The sequence below is a fragment of the Barbus barbus genome, assembly GCF_936440315.1.
Source record: "Barbus barbus genome assembly, chromosome: 35".
NCBI lineage: Eukaryota > Metazoa > Chordata > Actinopteri > Cypriniformes > Cyprinidae > Barbus > Barbus barbus.
Window position 1 is genome coordinate 24,982,805 of NC_136763.1, and position 21,581 is coordinate 25,004,385.

General features: G+C 37.9%; 1 protein-coding gene across 2 annotated transcripts; it reads right to left on the bottom strand.

Moving 5' to 3' along the window:
• Positions 1-2,361: 2,361 nt before the first annotated feature.
• LOC306855096 (phosphatidylinositol 5-phosphate 4-kinase type-2 gamma-like) lies at positions 2,362-21,348 on the bottom strand. Of its 2 annotated transcripts, XM_079393548.1 has the most exons (10): positions 20,795-21,289; positions 20,473-20,570; positions 19,382-19,478; positions 18,166-18,315; positions 13,297-13,443; positions 12,974-13,012; positions 8,228-8,341; positions 5,932-6,196; positions 3,063-3,166; positions 2,362-2,857 (listed from the first exon to the last, which is right to left on the bottom strand). In XM_079393548.1, exons 1-10 carry the CDS (start codon positions 20,948-20,950, stop codon positions 2,777-2,779), a joined length of 1,251 nt encoding a protein of 416 aa, XP_079249674.1. In that variant the 5' UTR covers positions 20,951-21,289; the 3' UTR covers positions 2,362-2,776. The 2 variants fall into 2 exon arrangements, with proteins under 2 accessions (XP_079249674.1, XP_079249675.1); XM_079393549.1 differs by lacking the exon at positions 8,228-8,341 and having other exon boundaries at positions 2,363-2,857; positions 20,795-21,348.
• Between the last annotated feature and the right edge of the window lie 233 nt (positions 21,349-21,581).

Sequence of the window (21,581 nt, forward strand, 5' to 3'; positions counted from 1 at the left end):
CATATTATTTTTTATTTTATTTAAGCTATTTATTATTTGAGAGTCAAGATTAAATAATAATAATAATAATAAAATAAAAAAATTGAAGCACCCAATATGCGGAGTAAGCGAAGAGGTTAGTATTAAAATAATTATTCCATTTGATAAGATTTTATTTTTTTTAAACGCAGGAGGCTATAGTGTAGAAAAAACAAACAAACAAATAAATAAATAAATAGAATAATGCAAAGTCATTAAAAAAATAGAAAAAGAACAGGGAACTAGTTTTAGAGGGTCATTTTTTTTTATAATAGTAAAAAAGGGGATAGAATAGAGATATAATCGAGAGTATAAGTTTTAGAGGGTGTAGATGTTTGTTTCTTGAAGATGGCTAAAGACTTCTCAGATCGAGTTGGGCAGGTCATTCCACCAGATATTCCTGTAATTTTTTTGATTATTTTAAAATCTGCATTACTGGTCTAAAATTATTTTACCCTAAATGACTGTAGGCCTAGTCGTTGTTGTTTTGTTTGTTGTTAATGTATTCAAATATGTACATAAAAAAAAGTGCAGTAGAAAGTAAATGGGTCAAAGCCCAACCTGTGCCAACAAATCTGCCTGAAAGTTTTTGAAGACCTTGCTTAACTGGTTTGGGTGTGTTTAAGGGTTGGAGCTGACAGTGGCCCTCCCGAAGCAGGATTGAACATTCCTGGTTTATTTATTTATTTTTTTGTGGGATGATTTGACAAATTTCTTTCTTTCTTTTTTCTTCTGAAGAGTCTCTATGACAGTTTTTGTGAAAATCTGAAAACCAGCCAAGAATTAGTTGAGGCAGAAATGGGAAAACTTTAAATCAGCTTTAAATTCACATGTTATAGCACCACCTGGTGTCAGTAAAACCTCTCTGCTCTTGCTAAACATCTGTAAGACATGAACATGTTGATGTCTCGGTGCTTTTTGGTCAAGATTCTTTTAGTGCAGAAGAAGAATGAAATCTGATCAAATAAAATGAAAGGATTTTTTTAGATTATAAGGCACTTTTGAAGTTTTTTGTGCTCCATGGGTCTTCTGCTCTTGCTCAAGATGGTGTTGCATGCTCAAACCATGGAGGACACAACTACGTGTTCATTCAAGTTCGTTATTGAGTGTTTTCTCTAATTTGCATATGAAATGCCAATTAATATCAGTAAAGCAGAGGTTAAGGAGTTAGTTTTATTCTGAGTTGTGGGATGCATGCATGGGACAGAGAGAGAAATGCATGAATGGAAATTAAATTACACTCTCATTATTATAAAATATACTGCCCTGTTAATCATATTGTTAACCGACAGCTTGGTACATTTCCTTGTTGCTCTATTTATAGCAATAGCCAAAAATACATTGTATGGGTCAAAATTATTGATTTTTCTTTTATGCCAAAAATCATTAGGATATTAAGTAAAGATCATGTTCCATGAAGATATTTTGTAAATTTCCTACCATAAATATATCAAAACTTAATTTTTGATTAGTAATATGCATTGCTAAGAACTTCATTTGAACAACTTTATAGGCATTTTTCTCTATTTGGATTTTTTTGCACCCTCAGATTTCAGATTTTCAAATAGTTGCATCTCGTTCAAATATGGTCCTATCATAACAAACCATACATAAATGCAAATAATATTTATTCAGCTTTCAGATTATGCATTAATATCAATTTCAAAAATTTGACCCTTATGACTGGTTTTGTGGTCCAGGGTCACATACTAAGCAGCTTTATCACATGAGCTAACTAACATCCTCCACCGCCGGCTCCTCTTCTCGTCCACAGTCAGGACTTGGCCTTCTGATATTCCTTGTTGAATCAGACTCCTTTATCTTGAATTATGTTGTTACATTGAATTCTCATTTAGAACATTACTAATATCTGCTACATTTATGAATGTTCTGTATTGTTTAATATTGTAATAATGCATCTCAATGCTGTACAGGGGATGAATGGCTGACATAAGAAAAAAGTGATTCTGTAGCTGAGAGGGAACCACTCTCTCCAGTACTGTGCCAAAAACATACTCTTGGAGACTGACCTGTAATTGTGCAATAGTCAGGGAAAAGATGATAAGTGGGAAAGCAAGAAAAACTGGGTTAATCAATAATGAATTAACTTCAATTTTAAAGAATGAATGAAATGGAAGTCCTCAACTCTTAAGAAAAAAAAAGGTTGTGTCTGGTCGTGAAATATGCTTCAAGAGAGAAAGAGCGTTTACAGCTAGAATTATTAATGACAAGGGAAAATCAGGCACTGGAAAAATGTACAGTATTAAGGGCAGATTTGCTTTGTGGAAGTTTGGAACTACAAGACTATAATATGAACAGTACATCAAAACACCAAAAAGGGTTAAATGACAAACATAAGCTTTCATATTTATTTTGTGAAAATGCATACAAATAATTAAAATATTCACTATTTGAAAAACCTGCAGACTAAAATGTGACATTTTAAACTATTTAAATTGTAATGTTTCACAGTATGACTGCACATCCATTTCTTGGACCATATCAGAAGTCAGTTTTATTGTACAAATGAGATTTTTATCGCAAATCAGAGTTTTAAAGTACAATTCATGACAATTTCATGATCATGATTTTATGACAATTTTTATCATTCATTTATGCTAAACATTTTAATAATTAAATAATGCTTTTCAAATAATTTAATTATCAGGACATCGTAAAAACCACCAGCTCCAAAACCTTTTTTTTTGTTATTTTTTTGTCCACTAGATATGGAAGAATATATTTAAAATGCTCTCAGTTAGGCAAAGATGTTTGCAATGAATTCTCGAAACCGTTTGGCATACTGTTCAGGATGAACTGTAGAGATTTCAGCCCCAGCCTTTAAATTGAAAAAAAAAAAAAAATGCAAAGTGAAAAATGCAAAACAGAACTAAAACAATTGTAACATGTAATATTTATAATAATTATAACGATAAGAGTATTTACAGCTCAGTTTAGTCTTTTTACAATAAAAGTGTAAAAAGCATATTTTCAAATAAGTACACAATAAAACCTCAGTTGTCCATTTATAAAGTGTCACTTACTCCATGCTTGACTGTTTTTGCTGCGTGCGCTGCTTTCTTCTTGGTATCATACTGGCTCAGAATGTTTATGAGACCCATGAAGTATACCTCTCTGTGTGGGGCACCTAGATTAAGGAGAGACAAACACAAGAATAAAAAATTAAATGTAAGGATTTAAACATATTCAGTGGATATGCACTTTGATGACAAGTCTGGATCTGCATTGAAAGCCATCAGGCATTTAAAATGAACACACAATTATTAAATAACTTTTTTTGGGGGGGGGGGGGGGGGGGGGGGGCTACAAACTAAAATAACTTCATAATTACCTTCATGTAAATATTAATGGGTTCAAGATTACAGAAATTTACGCTTTATTCAGTTTGCATTAATTATCCTTATCCATTATTATTTATTTTTTTTGTTAACTTTTTATACAATTTTCTTCCTGAAAGAGCAGTACAAACAAAAAGCAACTGTGCAAATTCTCACCCCAACCCACAGTAAAATAATTTTCACATGGATTTCAGAAAAGATGACACAACATCAATCGCTGAATGACACATAGTTTCCACACTAGATCCATGTACATGAGAAGTTGAGAGTCCCATCGAGACAATGTCCAACAAACACACAGTCCAGGTTCGTCCGTCCATTGTGTGAGGAGGACTCCAACGGTTGACTAGCATTGTTTTGCTGCTGTGAGAGCAGCTAACACTAAACATCTTTGTTGGACGGACAAGGTGAAGTCCCAAAAGTCATTCATGAAAAAATGGCACGGAGTCAAACATATCTCAGTACCCAACAAATATAACAGGTCCTGTGAGAGCTGAGACCAAAAAGATGAGCGAGAAGGGCACTCCCAAAAAAAAAAACAATGCGAAAACGTGCCTAAAGATCCGTAATATGACTGATTCATATTCAGAAAAAACAAAAAAACTTGAGTGTGATTCCTTTGGTCCAGATCTATCTAGGATATACGACATTACAGAATTCATATCTGCATCCAATACAATTTCAAAATCTGAAAATTTCAAGAGAGAGGTTGACAAAACAGAGAAAAAAGTAGGGTCAGGAGTACAAGGGGCATAAACTGAGAGAAATACAATATTCCTATTCTCCACTATTGTTTTATGTGTTATTCTACCGTCTGTATCACAACCTTTGTCTAAAATAGTCATATTTAAGGACACCCTTGGTTTTAGTATCCAAAGATGAGTGAGATACCACTTCATAAAACTTATTATTACACCTGTGTATATCCTCCTCTTTCAAATGGGATTCTTGAACTAACACTATATCAGTCTTTCTTCTTCGCAAAAAATCCAGAAACCTGTATGTTTGTGAGGGCCATTTAGCCCATTAATATTACAACTCAGAATATTAAGGTCAGTCATAGGTATCGAACAGAATTACTGCATAATAAGACAAAATACAAGTTTGAGAATAAAACCAGTTGAGTCTACCATTAAACCACCCCCCACCCTTCCCATCACTATTAAAAAAATATATAAATGCATTCCCATGAACTATGGCAGACCAAACCAAGAACAAACCTTGATCTGCCAGCACCCCTTAATATGGTCCGTGGCGTCAACAATACCTGCACATTACTGACGCACCAACATTGGCCCCATAGTCACATATTGACTAGGTAGGGTCTATTTAAAAAAATAAATAAATATATAAATAAAAAAAGGGAGAGAGAAGGAATACAACTAGAAACATAAATAAAATAACATCATAATCAGTAAAAAATACTGTATGCACAATGAATGCTTCTAGTAACTATGAATTAAGAAGTGAACATTAAAGTGAACAGTGAAACACACAGTCACCTAACCATTTGAGCATCTCTTCTCCGATTAGACAGCAAATGTCCAGCTGAAGTTCACTGAGAGTTGGTGGATGAAAGGGATCTGAGAAAAACTCTTGCTTCTTCTGGGGAGTATAGCATTTTAGGTTCACGTTGATTGAGAATGACCTTCAGCGTTGCAGCATAAAGAAGAAAATTCTGGATGCCAGCTTCTCATTGAGCCTCTCATTTCCTTCCTAATTGGTGCAAATGCACTTCTTCTTTTTGCGGTGACTGGAGAAAAATCTGGAAAGAAAGACCGCGTTGCTCCGTTGGAAGTTTTCACCGGGGCATGAAGTCTGGCGGCCTACAGAATGAGCTCCCTGTCCGTGTACCGCAGCAGGTTTAGCAGGATCTAAGGAGAGCCTTGGGTACACGCGATGCGCTCGCTCCACTTATCTCTTTGCCCGCCAGAGACGGGAGCCACGTCGGGAGCGATCTTTTCAAAAAGCCCATAGGGTTGTCCTTTTCGTAACCTTCAGGCAATCCTTGCTGCACCTATTGCGATCCTGTAAGTCCACAACCTGTTGCTCGAGCGCGGCAACGCGTCTATCGTGATCTGCAACAACTTTCTTTTGTTCTGTCATCTCCCCTGTAAGAAGATCCAGTTTAGAGCATAGCGACTGAACAACTGACATGTGAGAAGCGAACTCGTTCCACATCGCCGTCAACTCGGTTCTTAGAATGTCCTCAAAGTGTGTAACAGTGTTCGCCATCTTGTCCACCATATCGCTCGTGGTCGGTAACTTGGATTTCTTCTTAATCGGAGAAGCCGACGGAGACAACTCCTGTTGTTTCCGATTGTATGCCATCAGTGAAAGTATTATTAATGAATAAAACTTAAAATAAAAAAAATAAAAACTGCAAAAAGGGGCCAAATGTACGGAGCTTTACTCAAGTGCGACTAGGTTCATGAGCACGTCACGTGACTCCTCTATCCATTATTTCTTTGAATGTTTTCATGAACAGCTTGACATGCAAATAATGCTTACCTATTAAACTTATTTACAGTGTAGAGACTGGAATGTGACTCACCAACTGCACTCTGGATGGCATACACATCAACATAAGGGTCAAACTCTCCTGGACCAAGAGGTTTATAAGAGCTCATGTACCCTGCAATGCCCTCAGGGGAAGTGCCAAAAGACCCCACAGACATAAAGGATAGGTCATTCTCTGAATCCTCCTCCTCTTCACTTAAAGAGTCTTTCATTTCTTCTGCTTCCTCTTGCTCTGCCCTCCCGACATCATGAATGCCCAGCAGCAGGCTGTAGTCCATGATCTTCAAACGCACAAGAAACTTGCCAAAACACATACAGATATACAAACAGACTGTTAGTTTCAATATGTACCTTATAAAAAGGTAGTTCTTCTATATCAATTTCATGCTATAGAAAATAATATACTGTAGGTAGCATTAATTGAGCAGATCATATTATCATGTGCAATGTAAAAAAAATATTTTCTCCTCTGCTTGACCCTAAAAAAGGCAAAACCATAAAGAGACATCAGAAAATACATTTATTTATATTTTCCATCTTATTGGAACTCAAATAATACAATTTCATTATTTTTTTTCAAATTTGATTCTTATTTTCGGACAGAACACTTGTTTATGAATGCTTTTTACAACATTTAATTCCTGAACGCTTTGGAATACAGAGCTAAGGTTGATCGCTCTACCTTCTTTTTAAATAAGACACGTTGCAGATTATTGCTGAAGTGAAAGCATTTCAAAAAACGAAAGTATAAAAAAAGTTATAGAAGTTTACAATAAAGATAATGTAGTATACTATTTTTTATTTTATTTTATATAAAATAGGTATTTTATAAAATATGTTGAACTCTAAAATGAAATGAAATCATGAAATCAAAGCCATATGTCTAACCAAGTTGTGTTCCAAATTTGAAGTTGATATCACAACAATTGTGGTTCCTGTGAGATTTTGTTTGGGCACTATACCAAAAATAACACTAGGTTACACCCAAACTCTATTGATTTGTTTTATGCAGTTTTCTGTCACAAATAAATCATTTTCTGTCACAATATCACTTCTATTACAAAACAGTTACCTAATATGGAACCTTGACTGTCAGATATTTCCAACGATGTGTGTTTTGTCAAGATTACAAAAAGATCTAATTTTCTAAAACACAAGCCACAAAATCACAGAGTCTATGTAAATGTTTTATATCTTGATTTATACCCCTAAAAGGGCGACGTATCCCCTGAGATACAAACATTTAGGGACTGATTACAAAACAATTAAGCATTTAATTCATAAAATTTCAATGTAAACATAATAAGCTAATGCTGAATAACAACTTTTTAAACATGTATGTCCCCTCCAACATGTGTAAATTTGTGAACTAGATCAACTTTTATTGGAGGGTGAGTAGATTTCTGTTACGAAGGAGGTTCCTGTACCGCCTCCCTCGCACCATCAGAGGGAGCCACCGCCCGAATATTAGTTAACCCATGAACTCCATTTCCCACCATGCCTCATACCTGGGACTGATTGCACTCACACCTGCACCTCATTACCACACACACATACTGCACTCACACATTGCAAAGTCTTGATTTGCCCCGGGTGTCATTTCTGAGCGTTACTAGCAATGTTTGTTTTTGTACCTCTTGACCCTGGACTGTATTACGTTGCTGATTGTACTCTGCCTGTCCCGATTTGGAGTTGTTTATTGGACTTTGATGCTCGCTGCCTGCCTCGACATTCTGCCTGATTTCTCGAGTCTGTCTCTGCCTTGCCCCTCTTGCTCAGTTTGCTGTTGATTGACCCTGTCTGTTTGACTATCCTTAATAAAGTGCTGCAAATGGATCAAACCCCATCTGGTTCTGTGCAACAATTTCCCACTACAGGCGGCCATGCCGTTTTAAATGCTTCCTGCGAGTGAAAAAAATTATGTAGAAACAAAAGTCACCTAAATATTCTAAATATTCACAACAAAATTCAAATAAGACCTACGCATTCACTGGTTCTCCCCACAGCTTCTCAAATGTTTGTATTCCCAAGGATACATTGCCTCTTTTAGGGTTAATGCAAGAGGGCATACTGCATATAGGGTACAATTTCATATTTGTATACATAATCTAATCGAGAAATTGTTTATGATATGAAACATATTCTTACATATGAAAAGCTATATTTTGCTATTTGCAGATGAAAATGTTCCTTAAGGTCTTGGACACAGACATGGTTTATCATGTTTTCAGAGAAAAAGAAAGTGAAAAGGTTTATTGGGTATAAGAACGACCTCGGCTTCTCAGTTTGAAAGGGGGTAAAAACTGAATGTAATATGTAAATCATCTCACCTCTACGTCCCTGTTCAGTTTATCCAAAAGCTTTTCTTTCTCCTCTTCACTGATGTACACTCGCTGCATGTTATTTTTGAAATCTACATCCTTGAAGGTTGGCAGTTCCTTCACCTGGGTTTCCAAATCATTTCAAGAACAAATTTTAAATTTTGAGAAAACCATGTCAATTTATAACTGGGAAGCATATGGCATACAATACAAGTACAAGTTCATACAATGCTGCAAATACTTAATTAGAAGACACAACTCTTTTAGATGTCAGCAAGAAAAAAGATGGAATATACATAAGAAAAAACATCAAGTTGTAGTGATCACATGTAAACATAATTTCTTCAAGAAAAACATGAAGGATCCAACCTTTTATGCCTCTGCAACAAGATGACGGGAAAAATGCATACTCTAGAAGTAACTCTAAAAGTAGCCAAAACAATGTCTAACAGCCAAGTTGTGTATTCACACAATTTACATATAATAAAAGATAAGAGAAATGTATATTTGTAATCTTTATTCAAATCAGATCTCATTTCTTAATATGGTTGGGAGACAAAGACAAGATTTGCCATGCACTTTAGGATTCCTTTTGAGATTTCACAAAAATAAGATTTCCAACACGGTGTGAGAAAACAAGACGTCAAAAGCAACGCAAGGGACAATGTGGCAGGTGTAGATATATCTAAGTTAGGCTAAAGGCTAAGCCCACCAGACTGGCTCTTCTGACAATATTGCTTTCCAATCTACACTCCATGGACAATAAACTAGAGTGTATTCAACACCATCTGACTACCCAGCATAAGATGAGTGTTTGTTTGAACAGAAAATGGCTAAAAAAGTGGACACGCCATTTAAATGCACAGGTTAACCTGCTTGGAAGAGCCATAATTTGCATAATTAAAAACGTAACACTAAAAACGTAACACTAAATGCAGTTTAATTATTCAATATGTCTAGGTTTATGTTGTCTATGTACATTTGTTATGAACCCCCTTGTTTTGTTCTGTAATGGTTTGCTCTGTTTTACTACTGGAATGTCTTTAAGAATGGGTGTTTCCTTCAAGAACGTAAAAACTGGAGTTTGTTTGTCTGTATTATGCAAGAACTTTCAGAAAACAGTTTAAACCTTTCCTTACTCGAAATAATTATGTAGGATTATTGTTTCTACACTGCTACTGAGCAGACAGACACAACACTTACTGTTAAGACTCACAGGCTTGTGTATGTTTATACTAACAAAGAATGGTATGATAATGCTGCAGAACTCTCAAAACAATATTCATCAATAATTGAGTTTATAGTGAACATTTCTATCTGCCAACAGATACAATAAAAATCGCTGTGAATGATGGCCACAAACTAAAGAGGTGCTCTCCATGAACTGTACAGTGAGCAACAACCATTTAAATTTTTGGCAATGACTTTAAGCACAAACCTGAAGTCATTATTGCTAAAAATTTACCAACGTGAGCTTTGTAACAAGGGAAACGATGCATTTGGCATGGTCTACAATAGTGTTTCCCTATTACACACTAACATTAAACTAATCAAACACATGATTCAAATCATCAGCTCATTTGTAGACTACATGGCCTACACGGTTTGCTTCGTTGGGGATGGAAAGACTCTTACAGTGGTGGCCAAAATGATCAGAACACTAGTATTTTCACCGTTATTTGTGTCTTTTTCTGTAATGTGTCAATAGGAAATATCAGTTTATATTTCCAAACATTCATTTAGCCATTAATTGTAATAATCCAGTGAGATTTTTGTCTGACAGCATCCAGTGCTCCACACAGAGATCTGATCTGATCCTCATCCAGTCTGTCTGGAATGATATGAAGAAACAGACGAGAGACAGAAGAACTGTGGCAACGTCTCCAAGATGCTTCAAGAAACCTACCAGCAAAGCTACACTACTGTTAAAAGTTTTAGGTACTTGTGTAAAAATGCTGTAAAATGAGGATGCTGTCAAAATGTCATAAATAGATTTTCTTTATCAATTAACCACCACTGTCACTTTCAGTAATTGATCAATATGACCACATTGACTGACATCACTGGATGAACTGAATTAAGTTGGATGATGGCACTATTGTTTTCTGTAGAGCTTCTTTACAGCTGAATCACATCTTGCAACATCGACAGTGGTATTGAATTGACTTGAATCAACTGAACTGATTCAAGCTGAATAACAACATTGCTGCTATTGTAGGACTTCCTATAGCGAATCAATTAACTTCAGCCAGTGGCCCATTGGTTTGTCTCCTGTATTGACAGTGTAAACCACCCAATCACAACACGCTATAGACGGAGTGATGAAGTATCTACCTATTTAAAGATCGCTTCACCCCTCCCCACTTCACCTTTGCGTCTCATAAGCTTCATCCATGGAAATAGTGTTAACTAAGTCTGTGAACAACAGAATGTTAACAGAGAACAGAGGCCAGAGACGGACATGATAAAGGCTAGACATGTAATGATGCACCGCGAGCTGGTTGAAAATTTATTCAAATATAATTCAATAATTCGGCCGATTTGGGGTTAGGAGTTTATATGAATGTATCTCTGAGGGGAACTGACTGTCTTTAGAAAGGTTTCGATGGCATTATCCTTTCATCTTGCCTCTGAACGCAACCCGGTCTCATCCCAACTCGTCACATATTGACGCTTGGTTTTTGCGTCGCTTTTTGACGCTCAAGGTACCCCTTTAGCGTCACTTTTCGACGTGAAGGGAAGGTACCCCTTTAGCGTAACTTTTCGGCGTCGATATGCTAACGCGATATTGGGAATTTGATCGTCATAATAAGGTTGCCATTATTGCATATATGTAGGGGTGTGATTTTTCAATGTAAACAGTCAAAATAGTTTTATTTATATGACTTACCAAACCCCTGCCCCTAAACCTAACATCTGTGAAGAAAACGCAAGATATAGGAGGCAGATGCAAGTACTGGCATAATTTATTTAAAAATGATTAATATACGCTAAGTGTTTCCTATTTAAAAAAATTACCTTCCCTTCACGTCGAAAAGTGACGCTAAAGGGGTACCTTGAGCGTCAAAAAGCGATGCAAAAACCAAGTGTCAATAAGTGACGAGTTGGGATGAGACTATGTTACTGAACGATGCATATTAATAATGTTCATAAGCGCAGCTCTGCTTTGTTTACAGCGGTAACCCAGGAAACACTGTATTACCTGTTACATAAGCGCCACCTGCTGGCAGAGAGTGAATTTGCATTTTTAGCATAATTTTTAAGGCCAGTTCAGCCTGTAGTAGAGCAAATTGAAATGAGCTTGTTCATTTACTCTTTCATTCTTTCTTGTCTCTTGCTTAAAGGCAAAAAAAAAAAAAACTCAGAAATTGTATCAGAATCAGCTCGAAAGATCAGGAATGTCCATGAAAAACCATGATCAGTGCATCTCTAGTTTTTGTAGATAGCCTACTGCTTAGTTTTTTCAAACAGTCAGAACTTGAATTGACTATTAACAGCAAGTCACGAGCGAGTGAGTACTGGTCCATTATACAGAGTAGGTATACACACAGTGTTAGTATGTACCTGGTATTCCCTATGTTTTGGGGTCCAAGTGTGTGTGTGTGCACGTGCATGTGTGTATATTTTGATCGACAGTCTAAGGCTATATACGGGTGCTGTCTGGCTGGACCACTTCTGATCGTAGTGGTAGGCCGCTTGGACCAAAAAGGCCAGGGCTGAATTTTTGTCCCAGTCCAGCCCTGCTGCTTGGTACTTTAAAAAACAAAAACAATTTTCCAAAAAATTTTTTCAATTAACTCAATAAAGAAATGAAAATAAATGTAACCACTTTGCCATTAAAAACCAAAACTGAACTATTTTAATGGCTGCAACAGCAGCTGTAATGGGGAAGACTCGGAACGGTAATTCTGATAAGCTGTCGGACAAGGGCCGGGCCTGTGCAGGGCTATATTCGTTCCCTCGTTGCAATGAAAAGTTCCCCCTTGGCTAGGCAGGCCCCCAATCTGCCCAGGCCCATATGCACCTACATACCCTGCATACCCAGACACTATGCCCCTGTACAGTTGCTTGCTACAGAACCCTTTCAAAGAGAAGTCAGGGCTATTGCGACTATTGTTCAATTGTGCAAATGATAGAATTAAGACATTTTTATTCTCTTATCTGCATTCTTTGTTTCCTAGGTGACAGAGGTTATCTGCTTAAAATGCACCTACTAACTCCCCTGCAAAACCCACAGACCCTGTAAGCTGTAATGCAGCTTATTCCTGAGCAAGGTCTGAGCACACAATTCAGTTGAAAAGGTCACTGGTTATTCCTCAGCGCAAGAATAGCCAGGAATTCACCTCGGTTTTAAATCAGTCCAAATGAGATGCGTAGACAAAAATTTCAAAAGGTAGAATACTTGAAGAAAGTCTGTACATTCTGCCAAAAAATTTGTAGTAAGATTTAGGAGATTGTTCTGTGTTAACATTTATGATAATTTTAAACATGGCCAGATTCTTCAGTTTCAGCATACAAAGATTTGTCTCAGACACATTTCATGTACACATTTTACATGCATTCTCTGGGAACTGAACATATAACCATATCATAGCTTGATTCTCTGCTATTTTAGGTACTTGAACACCCGTTGTTATTGTAAATTTGCTGTTAGTTGATATAAAAAGAGTACAGTGTATGTTTATCTGCAACATAAATGTAAATATTTTGGACAAACAACATAATTTGTGGTATATTATGTTGTAGTGTTCTTACCTTCTCTTTATCACTTGCTTCTCGAGAAACCAGTGACCCCTATGAAATGAAATGCCATATAAAAGATTCATAACAATAATTAATAATGCTTACAAAATAATAGCTGATCTACAAGAATATGAAACAGTAATGCTACAAATTCTAATTAAATAAATTAGTAATAGATTGCCTTAAATGTGCAAATTGACTGAAAAGCAATATCTTTTATACATGTCTAGTCACCATTACAAAACAAGTCTGTTAATTTCTCACCATGATAGCTCAATAACAAATTAATAAATCAGTAATTAAAAATGTAGACGATGAGTAAAGAATTTATTTACCTTGAGGTCATATTTCCTGTGGACATTTAGTCGGTGGCTGAACATATTTCTCATGACTAAAAGGTATGTTTCTTCATTGTCCACAGAAACACGGTACAAGCCAAGGAACTGGTGAAGTAGTGTGCTACCATGGCACGTTACGATGTGCTGAAGTGAAAAAAAAAAATAATATGAGAGAAAAGGGAATAAAAAGTACTGGCCTGTTTTGGTTTCGGTAAATTTCTTTATCTAGCTTTATCTTTGGTTTATGCTTGGTGTGTCTGGAGAAATCTATCCATCCAAACATCATTCGAGTTCATCTTAATATCAGTTGCTTGGTTGACACAGTGAGACTATCTCAAACCATCTACTGTAAGTCCAGCCAGTAGGTAAGTCATTTTTATTAGTATGTAACTTCTGAAAATAAAAGATTGTGTTAAACAGCATATTACATAGTGCTGTTGTATCTAGAATCCTGACATTTAATTTGTTTTGTTTAGATTACTAGGATCATGACAACCGGTGTCACAAAAATGTCTAGAAAGAAACCAGACAAAGAGAATGATTACTTTAGCAGTTTATACTGTAGTTTATAGGTTGATTGTCAGAGAAGTAACCCGAAAAGCAAAGCAGCCAGGCAGCTATGAAAGAGAATGAGAACCAATGGAGCACTGCGACATTGAAGGCAGAGACTAAAATTCAAACTGGGGCCTTGGAAGACAGGACATGAGGACACAAGGAGATGCAGCAAGCAGAGAAACAGGAGGACTGGCAGGATGTTCAGACAGTGGGGAGCCTCACTGGAGATGACAAGAAGGAATTGTCTGAGGACCAGCACAAGAAACAGGAACAAGCATTAATTTCTAATGTTCACTCTTTCCAACTTGGGCATTACAGGTACATTACACAGTGGTTTCAGGCTTTCTTCACAGGCATAACTGTCTTCACAGATGCCCTTGATTGTTCCAGATGTGTTAATCATGGTTGGAGCTAAATTTAGCAAGGTACACTATATTTATAATTTCATTCTATATACACCTCTATTTGTCAGGCTTTAACAAGTGTACGTTGTTGTGTGTCCCTTCAGTTTTGGATTTTGGGAAATAGTTCTGGTCACACTTCACCAGGTCTTTAACCTGGCGTACATATAATACACTAATACACTTCTAATATTCAAATCCGTTAAATGATTGTTAGGCTGCATTAATTAGGTCAACCAGAACCGGGAACACTTCCCATTACACCCGATGTACTTGTTACATCGTAAGAAGAATGGCATCTACGCTAATATTAGTCTGTTTCTTTCTTATACCGAGATCACAGCAGCCACCCGATCCAGTCCATATCCAGATCAGATGGTCACTGCAGTCACCCGGATCCAGTCCGTATCCAGATCAGATGGTGGATCAGCACCTAGAGATGACCCCTACAGCCCTGAACGTCAGCGGAGACCAGGACATTTAGATGAGCCCCAGAGACAGATCCCCAGTGAAGACCTCGTGACCTAAACAGCCATCGGGACAAGACCACGGGAACCAGATGAGTCCTCTGCACAATCTGACTTTGCTGCAGTTGGAAAAAACTGCTGGTTCATTTGGCCAGAGGAGAACTGGCCCCCGACTGAGCCTGGTTTCTCCCAAGGTTTTTTTCACCATTCTGTCACCGATGGAGTTTTGGTTCCTTGCTACTGTTGCCTCTGGCTTGCTTAGTTGGGGACACTTCATTTCCAGCGATATCGTCGACTTGTTTGCACAGATACTATTTAAACTGAACTGAGCTGGACGATGACATCACTGAATTCAATAATGAAATGCCTTTAATTGAAAATTACTCTTGTCATTTTACATTATTGACACAATATTTTCCTATTTTGATATTGGAAATTTGCTTTGACACAATCTGCATTGTTAAAAGCGCTATATAAATAAAGGTGACTTGACTTGACACTTTATTTAAAGGTCCAATTCTCACTACAAACTAACTATAAACTACCACTTTTGCCTCAGTAAATTCCTAATTTTCTGCTTATTAATAGTTAATAAGATAATTGTCAAGTGTAGGTGTGGGACAGGATTAAAGGATTAGTTCACTCCAGAATTAAAATTTCCTGATAATTTACTCACCCCCTGTCAGAGAGTCACCACAGTCTCCACTAAGAGTACTCACCAGATCCCAATCCCCTGATTACTAATCACCGCCACCTGTCAGCACTCATCAACAGCACTATATCCCTGCACTCCTCCAGTTCACTCACTGTTCACTCACTGTCTGGTCTCATACATTCCATGTTGACTAACCTGACCCACTTACCCTTTGTCTACTTACAGTTGATCCAGTGTTCCTATCCCTGTTCTCCACCACTCCAGTTCTCCACCGTCTCCAAGCTCTACTGTTACCTCCAGATCCCCTGGAAAAGGGAAAAGGACATTCACACTCAGATAATCCCCTAGAGTCATTCCCATTCCCCGCCTGCTTACCTGGACATTCTGCTCATTTCATTCCCCTCTGCTACTACTCAATAAACCTGCTGATTGTATTACACTTACCTGTGAGTCCTGTGTCTGTCTGCTGACAGAAGACCAGAACAGAACCGATGACCGGAGATGGAGTTCCCGAACCCCGCCGCTGCGGATCCCCTCGAAGAGCTGGTCAGCGCTCTTCGAACAGCTCTCTCTCCGGTCACACACCCTCAGTCCCTGCTAACTATTCGGGTAAGGCGGTTGAATGTAGCGTTTTTTTACTCCAAGTTTCACTCTACATAGAGATGCAATCCCATAAATTTCCAGCGAACGGGCTAAAGTTGCCTTCCTGATCTCCCTGCTGACCAGACAGACATTGCTCTGAGCTTGAGCCATCTGGAACTCACAGACCACTATAATTAACTCTTTCAATGCTTTCTCTTCCCACTTCAAGGAGGTCTTTGGCCTATCCACCGATTCGCTCTCCATTGCCGACCAACTCATCCATCTCTGTCAGGGAGATCCTTTGGCCAGTGACTATACCCTGCAGTTCTGGCCCCGTGTGGATGAAATGAGACAGCACTACTCACTGCTTACCGTCAGGGCTTGGATCCACAGATCAGAGCCCAGATGGCAATCTATGATGACACTTTATCTGGAGAGCTTTATGCAGAAGGCCATTAAGATCTCCCAACGTCTCATGGCTTGTCAGCCGGACATAACCGCTCATTCTCCGTTCTCCCCAGCTGCCTGTCCTCCGGTACCAGAACCTATGCAAATGGATACTAATCGCCTCTCACGCACTGAGTGTGCTCGACGTCTCGCCTCGGGCAGTGCCTCTACTGTGGAGTTCCGGGGCTCTTCGGGTGTGCCCCTCTCGTCCCCCACGCCCAGCGGTGAGTACGCTCGCTCGAATTGGAGCCTGCTGTCTCTACCCTACCACTGCTAACGGTACAACTGCTCACCCCACGTCATTTAATTTCAGCACCCGCCCTCGTGGACTCGGGATCCTCAGGCATTTTCATCTCACAAGCCCATCTAAAACAGCTTGATTTACCCTGCCAGAAACAGGCCGAGCTGAAGATTGAGACCATACAGGGAAAACCGCTCGGGCGTGGGCACATCAAGTTCCGGTCTCCGCCGATCACTCTGCAAGTAGGCTGTCTTCATCAGGAGAGAATTTACTTTCTGGTACTGGAGGGACTCACCGTCGATATCATCCTGGGACGATCCTGGCTTTCTCAACATTCCCCCGAAGTCAGATGGGATACCAGCGAGATCCTCCGATGGAATAAAACCTGCATCCAAAACTGTCTCTCCAACGTCCCTGTACCCCTGGTTAGTAACTCGAAGCTCCAAGTTCATTCCACCCTAGTGGAGAGCCCTGAACATCGAGAGGTTCCGTCGATCCCATCTGACTACATGGCGTTCCAGGATGTATTCAGCTAACAGGCAGCCACGAAGTTACCACCGCACCGGCCATGGGATTGTGCCATTGACCTGCTGCCTGGAGCTATACTCCCCAAGGGTCGAGTATACCCCCGTCCATCCCGGAGCGCAAGGCGATGGAGGATTGCATCAAGGAGGCTCTCCAACAACAGTTTATTCATCCTTCCACCTCTCTGGCGGCCTAGAGCTTCTTCTTCGTGGGCAAGAAGGACGGAGGCTTGCGACCTTGCATCGACTACCGGACCCTCATTAATCACACTGTCAAGCTCCCTTATCCTCTTCCCCTGGTCTTTGTATTGTATTGCACTTACCTCTGAGTCATTACACCCCCATGTCATCCAAGATGTTAATGCCTTTATTTCTTCCACGTATGACAGATACCGTAAGTGAGAAAAAAGTGTTTATTACGTTTGAAATATGGATATTTATCTTACAAAAACGCATGGATTCGCTACAGGAGGCCTTTATTCACCCCCCGGAGCCATGTGAGGGACGTTTTATTACAGATGTGTGCAGTTTATTTCACATCTTCTGAACTGTTGACAAAAAAACACCCGCTTACCCCATTGAAAGGCTCGGAGGGGCCAGGACAATTTTTAATATAGCTCTGATTGGATTCGTCTGAAAGAAGAAAATCATATACACCTAGGATGCTTTGAGGGTGAGTAAAACACAGGCTTATTTTCATTTTTGGGTGAACTAACCCTTTAATAGTGCATGCACCATAGGCCCTACTGTAAGGATAAATTGCCAATCATTGTAATTGTATGGAGAAGAGCAACCAGTAAATTATTCAAAAGGTTAGTTTTTGTGGAAGAAAGAATATCATATATTTGTGTTATGATATGAAGCTTAGTATGTGATTGCATAATTTTTATTTTTAAATGAACTAATAATTTAAGAGTAATCAAGAGATTGCATTTAACAAAAGTTAAATTTACTTGTTATTAAACAACCTGACTTAAGAAACATTAGTCAATACCTGGTGATATTCTGAAAGGATGTTGTGCATGTCCTCCACCTCCTCACTAGAGATTTGCCTGACAATTAGTGTTCGGTCATATGATGTCAACACCAATCCCGCTTCCTGACTCTTGCCATCCTTTGCTGGAGGACTACGTGTAAGAGAAACCTGCAATACATAGAAATTTGGCAACAGCACATAATAGTTATTCAAAATCATTACATCACCACATCAGGGTGATACTTGAACCACTACGCTTTGTGCTGGTGGTCTGATCGCTCTCTCTGGGTTTATTCTGTGATAACAACCAACTGTATACATTATCCCTTATTTATCATCCTCTAGGTAAGCTAGACAACTTCCTTGAGGAGCAAGGCATTCTGTTGTCTTCTTAACCTGAGGATGGCACCCTACTGGTAGTCCTTGGTTGTTTCAATATTCACCTGGACAAAACTCAAGCGGCTGACTTTCTAGCTTTTCTGGCCTTGCAAAATATTTGACCTTAACACATGTTTGACCTTAACACACTCTGGTGCAGAGACAGAACCCAAATGAAAATCATATACTGACAATATTCACTAATACCAAGGTCTCTGCAAAGAGGTTTGGGTTAGTGATATTTACATAAGAGGTTGAGTGAGTAGTCCAATGGTGGTGACTTCTTCCACTGATTGTGCTGGATAGCAGTACAATGGGAAAGGAGTCAAAATATTTGAACACAAAGTAGTGTAGGACGCTGATCCACTGGAGTTTGAAAGTATTAAAAGAAAATAAATAATAAAATATTTTCTATAGAACATGCTCTGTAGTTAAAATGTAGATTCTGTGTGGGCTACTAGGCGCTTGCAGTACGCCGTGACTTAAAACTCCATATAACGAATTCATATAAAGAATTATAAAATAAAGCAAGCAAACACATATTATAAGCAGATGGACATACTGCAGAATACACTGGCAAATGTCTCATGCAAACATAAAAGCAAATGATAGCCACCATGCAAATGTAGTCGAGCACATGACCTAAACACACTTATGAAGTCCTTTTGGATAGCAGGCCTAGCTGACTTGATTCATGCAAATAATGCTTTTTGCAGGCTTTTGCAAACTTGATTTTGACTCACATGCAACTTTTTAAAGTACAGATAAAGTACAGTGGAGAATTATGTTCAAAAATAACACAGGAATCTTTCAGCATTTCATGCAATCAGACTTAGACTTTACAAAAAAATCATACCAAATAATCCTGATGTTCAACTCCAAATCGCTCTCTTAGATTCCGGAACACCAGTGGACAGTACTCCTTAAACTTAAAATGTCCAGGGAGGTTTTCCCTGAAAATTAACAAATAAACATTGTGGATTTTAAAAGTGTAAAAGCACCTCTAATAATTCTAATAAATCCACTTGAAACTAATAAATAAATAAATTTAAGACATATTGTGTTAATGCTTATAGTTCTGTTCTCCTTGTTCTTTTGGTCTGGTCCAGAAAAAGAAAATGTTATACAGTGCTGTGAAAAAGTATTGGCCCCTTCCTGATTTTTAATTTTTTTGCATGTTTGTCACACTTTAATGTTTCAGATCATCAAACAAATTTAAATATTAATCAAAGATAACACAAGTAAACACAACATGCAGTTTTTAAATGATTTTTTTATTTTTATGAAGGGAAAACAAAATCCAAACCCACATTGCACCTGAGTTTGTTTTAATTAAACCAGTGAACTGGAAACAATAACTTACTCTGTAATTTATTCTAATTTATTTTATTTATTTATTAATATAAATAAATTTAATATTTGTTTTACTTTTTTGTTTACTGCAGAAACCACTTACAATCACATATACTGTCAAGATCACAGTATAGCATTGAATATTTACAAATACTCCATTTGAAGTGGCATGCCATGTATATCTGAATAAACACTATTTTTTTTTGTTCTCGTCTAATTGCTAATTAATAATAAGAACTGTGACTAAGGTTGCATTTCAGTGAGGTCACAAGTTTTGTCAGCAACCCCCCCACCCCATTATCAAAAGAAAGAACAATTCCATACCAGGGCGGATTATGAGTTTTAAAAAGCTTTGTGCAGTTCAAAGTACAGCCATGTAAAATTGTCTAAAAACTATGAATATGAGATCAAATTTGTCTAGATTAATCATACTAAATAAACTAATATTTGCCATGTATTTGTGTAAATGTAGCCAACCTTATGTTGTCATCTCTAACTTTTGAACTGAAGCACTGCACTAAACCAAACCAAACCACTGCATAGTCATTCATGATGACAACTGTGCTAAATGTAGTAAAATTGTTGAATACATACTTGTTGAATAAATGGTTATTGACTTTCATTTTTATGTTGGCTTTGAAATCATCTGGAAGTAGCATTACTGGCATAGGCACTTGAAAGAGGTCGTTTATCTGCAAAGGTTAAACGCAGGTTAAAATGTTAAGGAAGGCAGAAAATTTGTAATGTTTTATGTTGCTGTTGGTATTAATGAAAGCCATTCTCCCACTGACATAACAAGAATAAATAAGGTGCATTATACTTAAGCAATTAAGAAACATATCATTTTCAAGCACTTGAGAAAAACAGTGTATAATTTTTTTTTTCAGATATAGAATAAATGTCTGCAGTAACATACCGTGTGATTGATGCCCCACATAAACACAGTCAGGATGGGATCGCTGACCCAGAATACCTCCACTTTTTGATGTACAAAATTTTTTTTCTTGCTTTTTGTTCGTGAAAGTCTTCTTGCTGAGCTTGAAATTGCCCCTATCTTACCAGGAGAAGACATACTTGCAGAAATGTACCCAGATAATCATAGACCAAAACAATAGCTTGCCACCTCAGTTGTGATGATGAATGTCTTGAATTCCAGGATATAAACACTGCAACCCAGTGAACCTATATAGTCGAGGATAAACTGCTCCGCTGACTTGCTCCAAATGAAACTCGAGAGAATTAAACTTGTCATAACTTGATCCAAAACAGTCACATGCCTCGGAAGTGAGTAGTTTTTCTTGTAGATGAATTTACCCTCCTAGACAAATAATTGAAAAGAGCGATTGAACAATAAGAGTTTTCTTCATATGCTCAGTGCTGGTAAAAGAGCAAAAGAGACTAAATATTGTGCACTGTGTGTGCTCAGGTAGCCGATGAAGTAGTTCGTTTTGATGACACAGTCAAATGTGTGCTTACCATTGCTGCAGTGACCGAGTTTAGGTTACCAATAGAATTATACTGTATATAGGGCAAATGTGCAGCAATGTGCAGCAAATTTGCAGCATCTGCACAATTAACTCAAATAACTCTAACATTTGTAAAACATGCAAGAAGCAGCATGTTAATGTTTGTTTTAATATATACAAAAGAATATAAACAAGTGAAAAATATTTCAAAATAGGTCATCAAATGTATTTGTATAG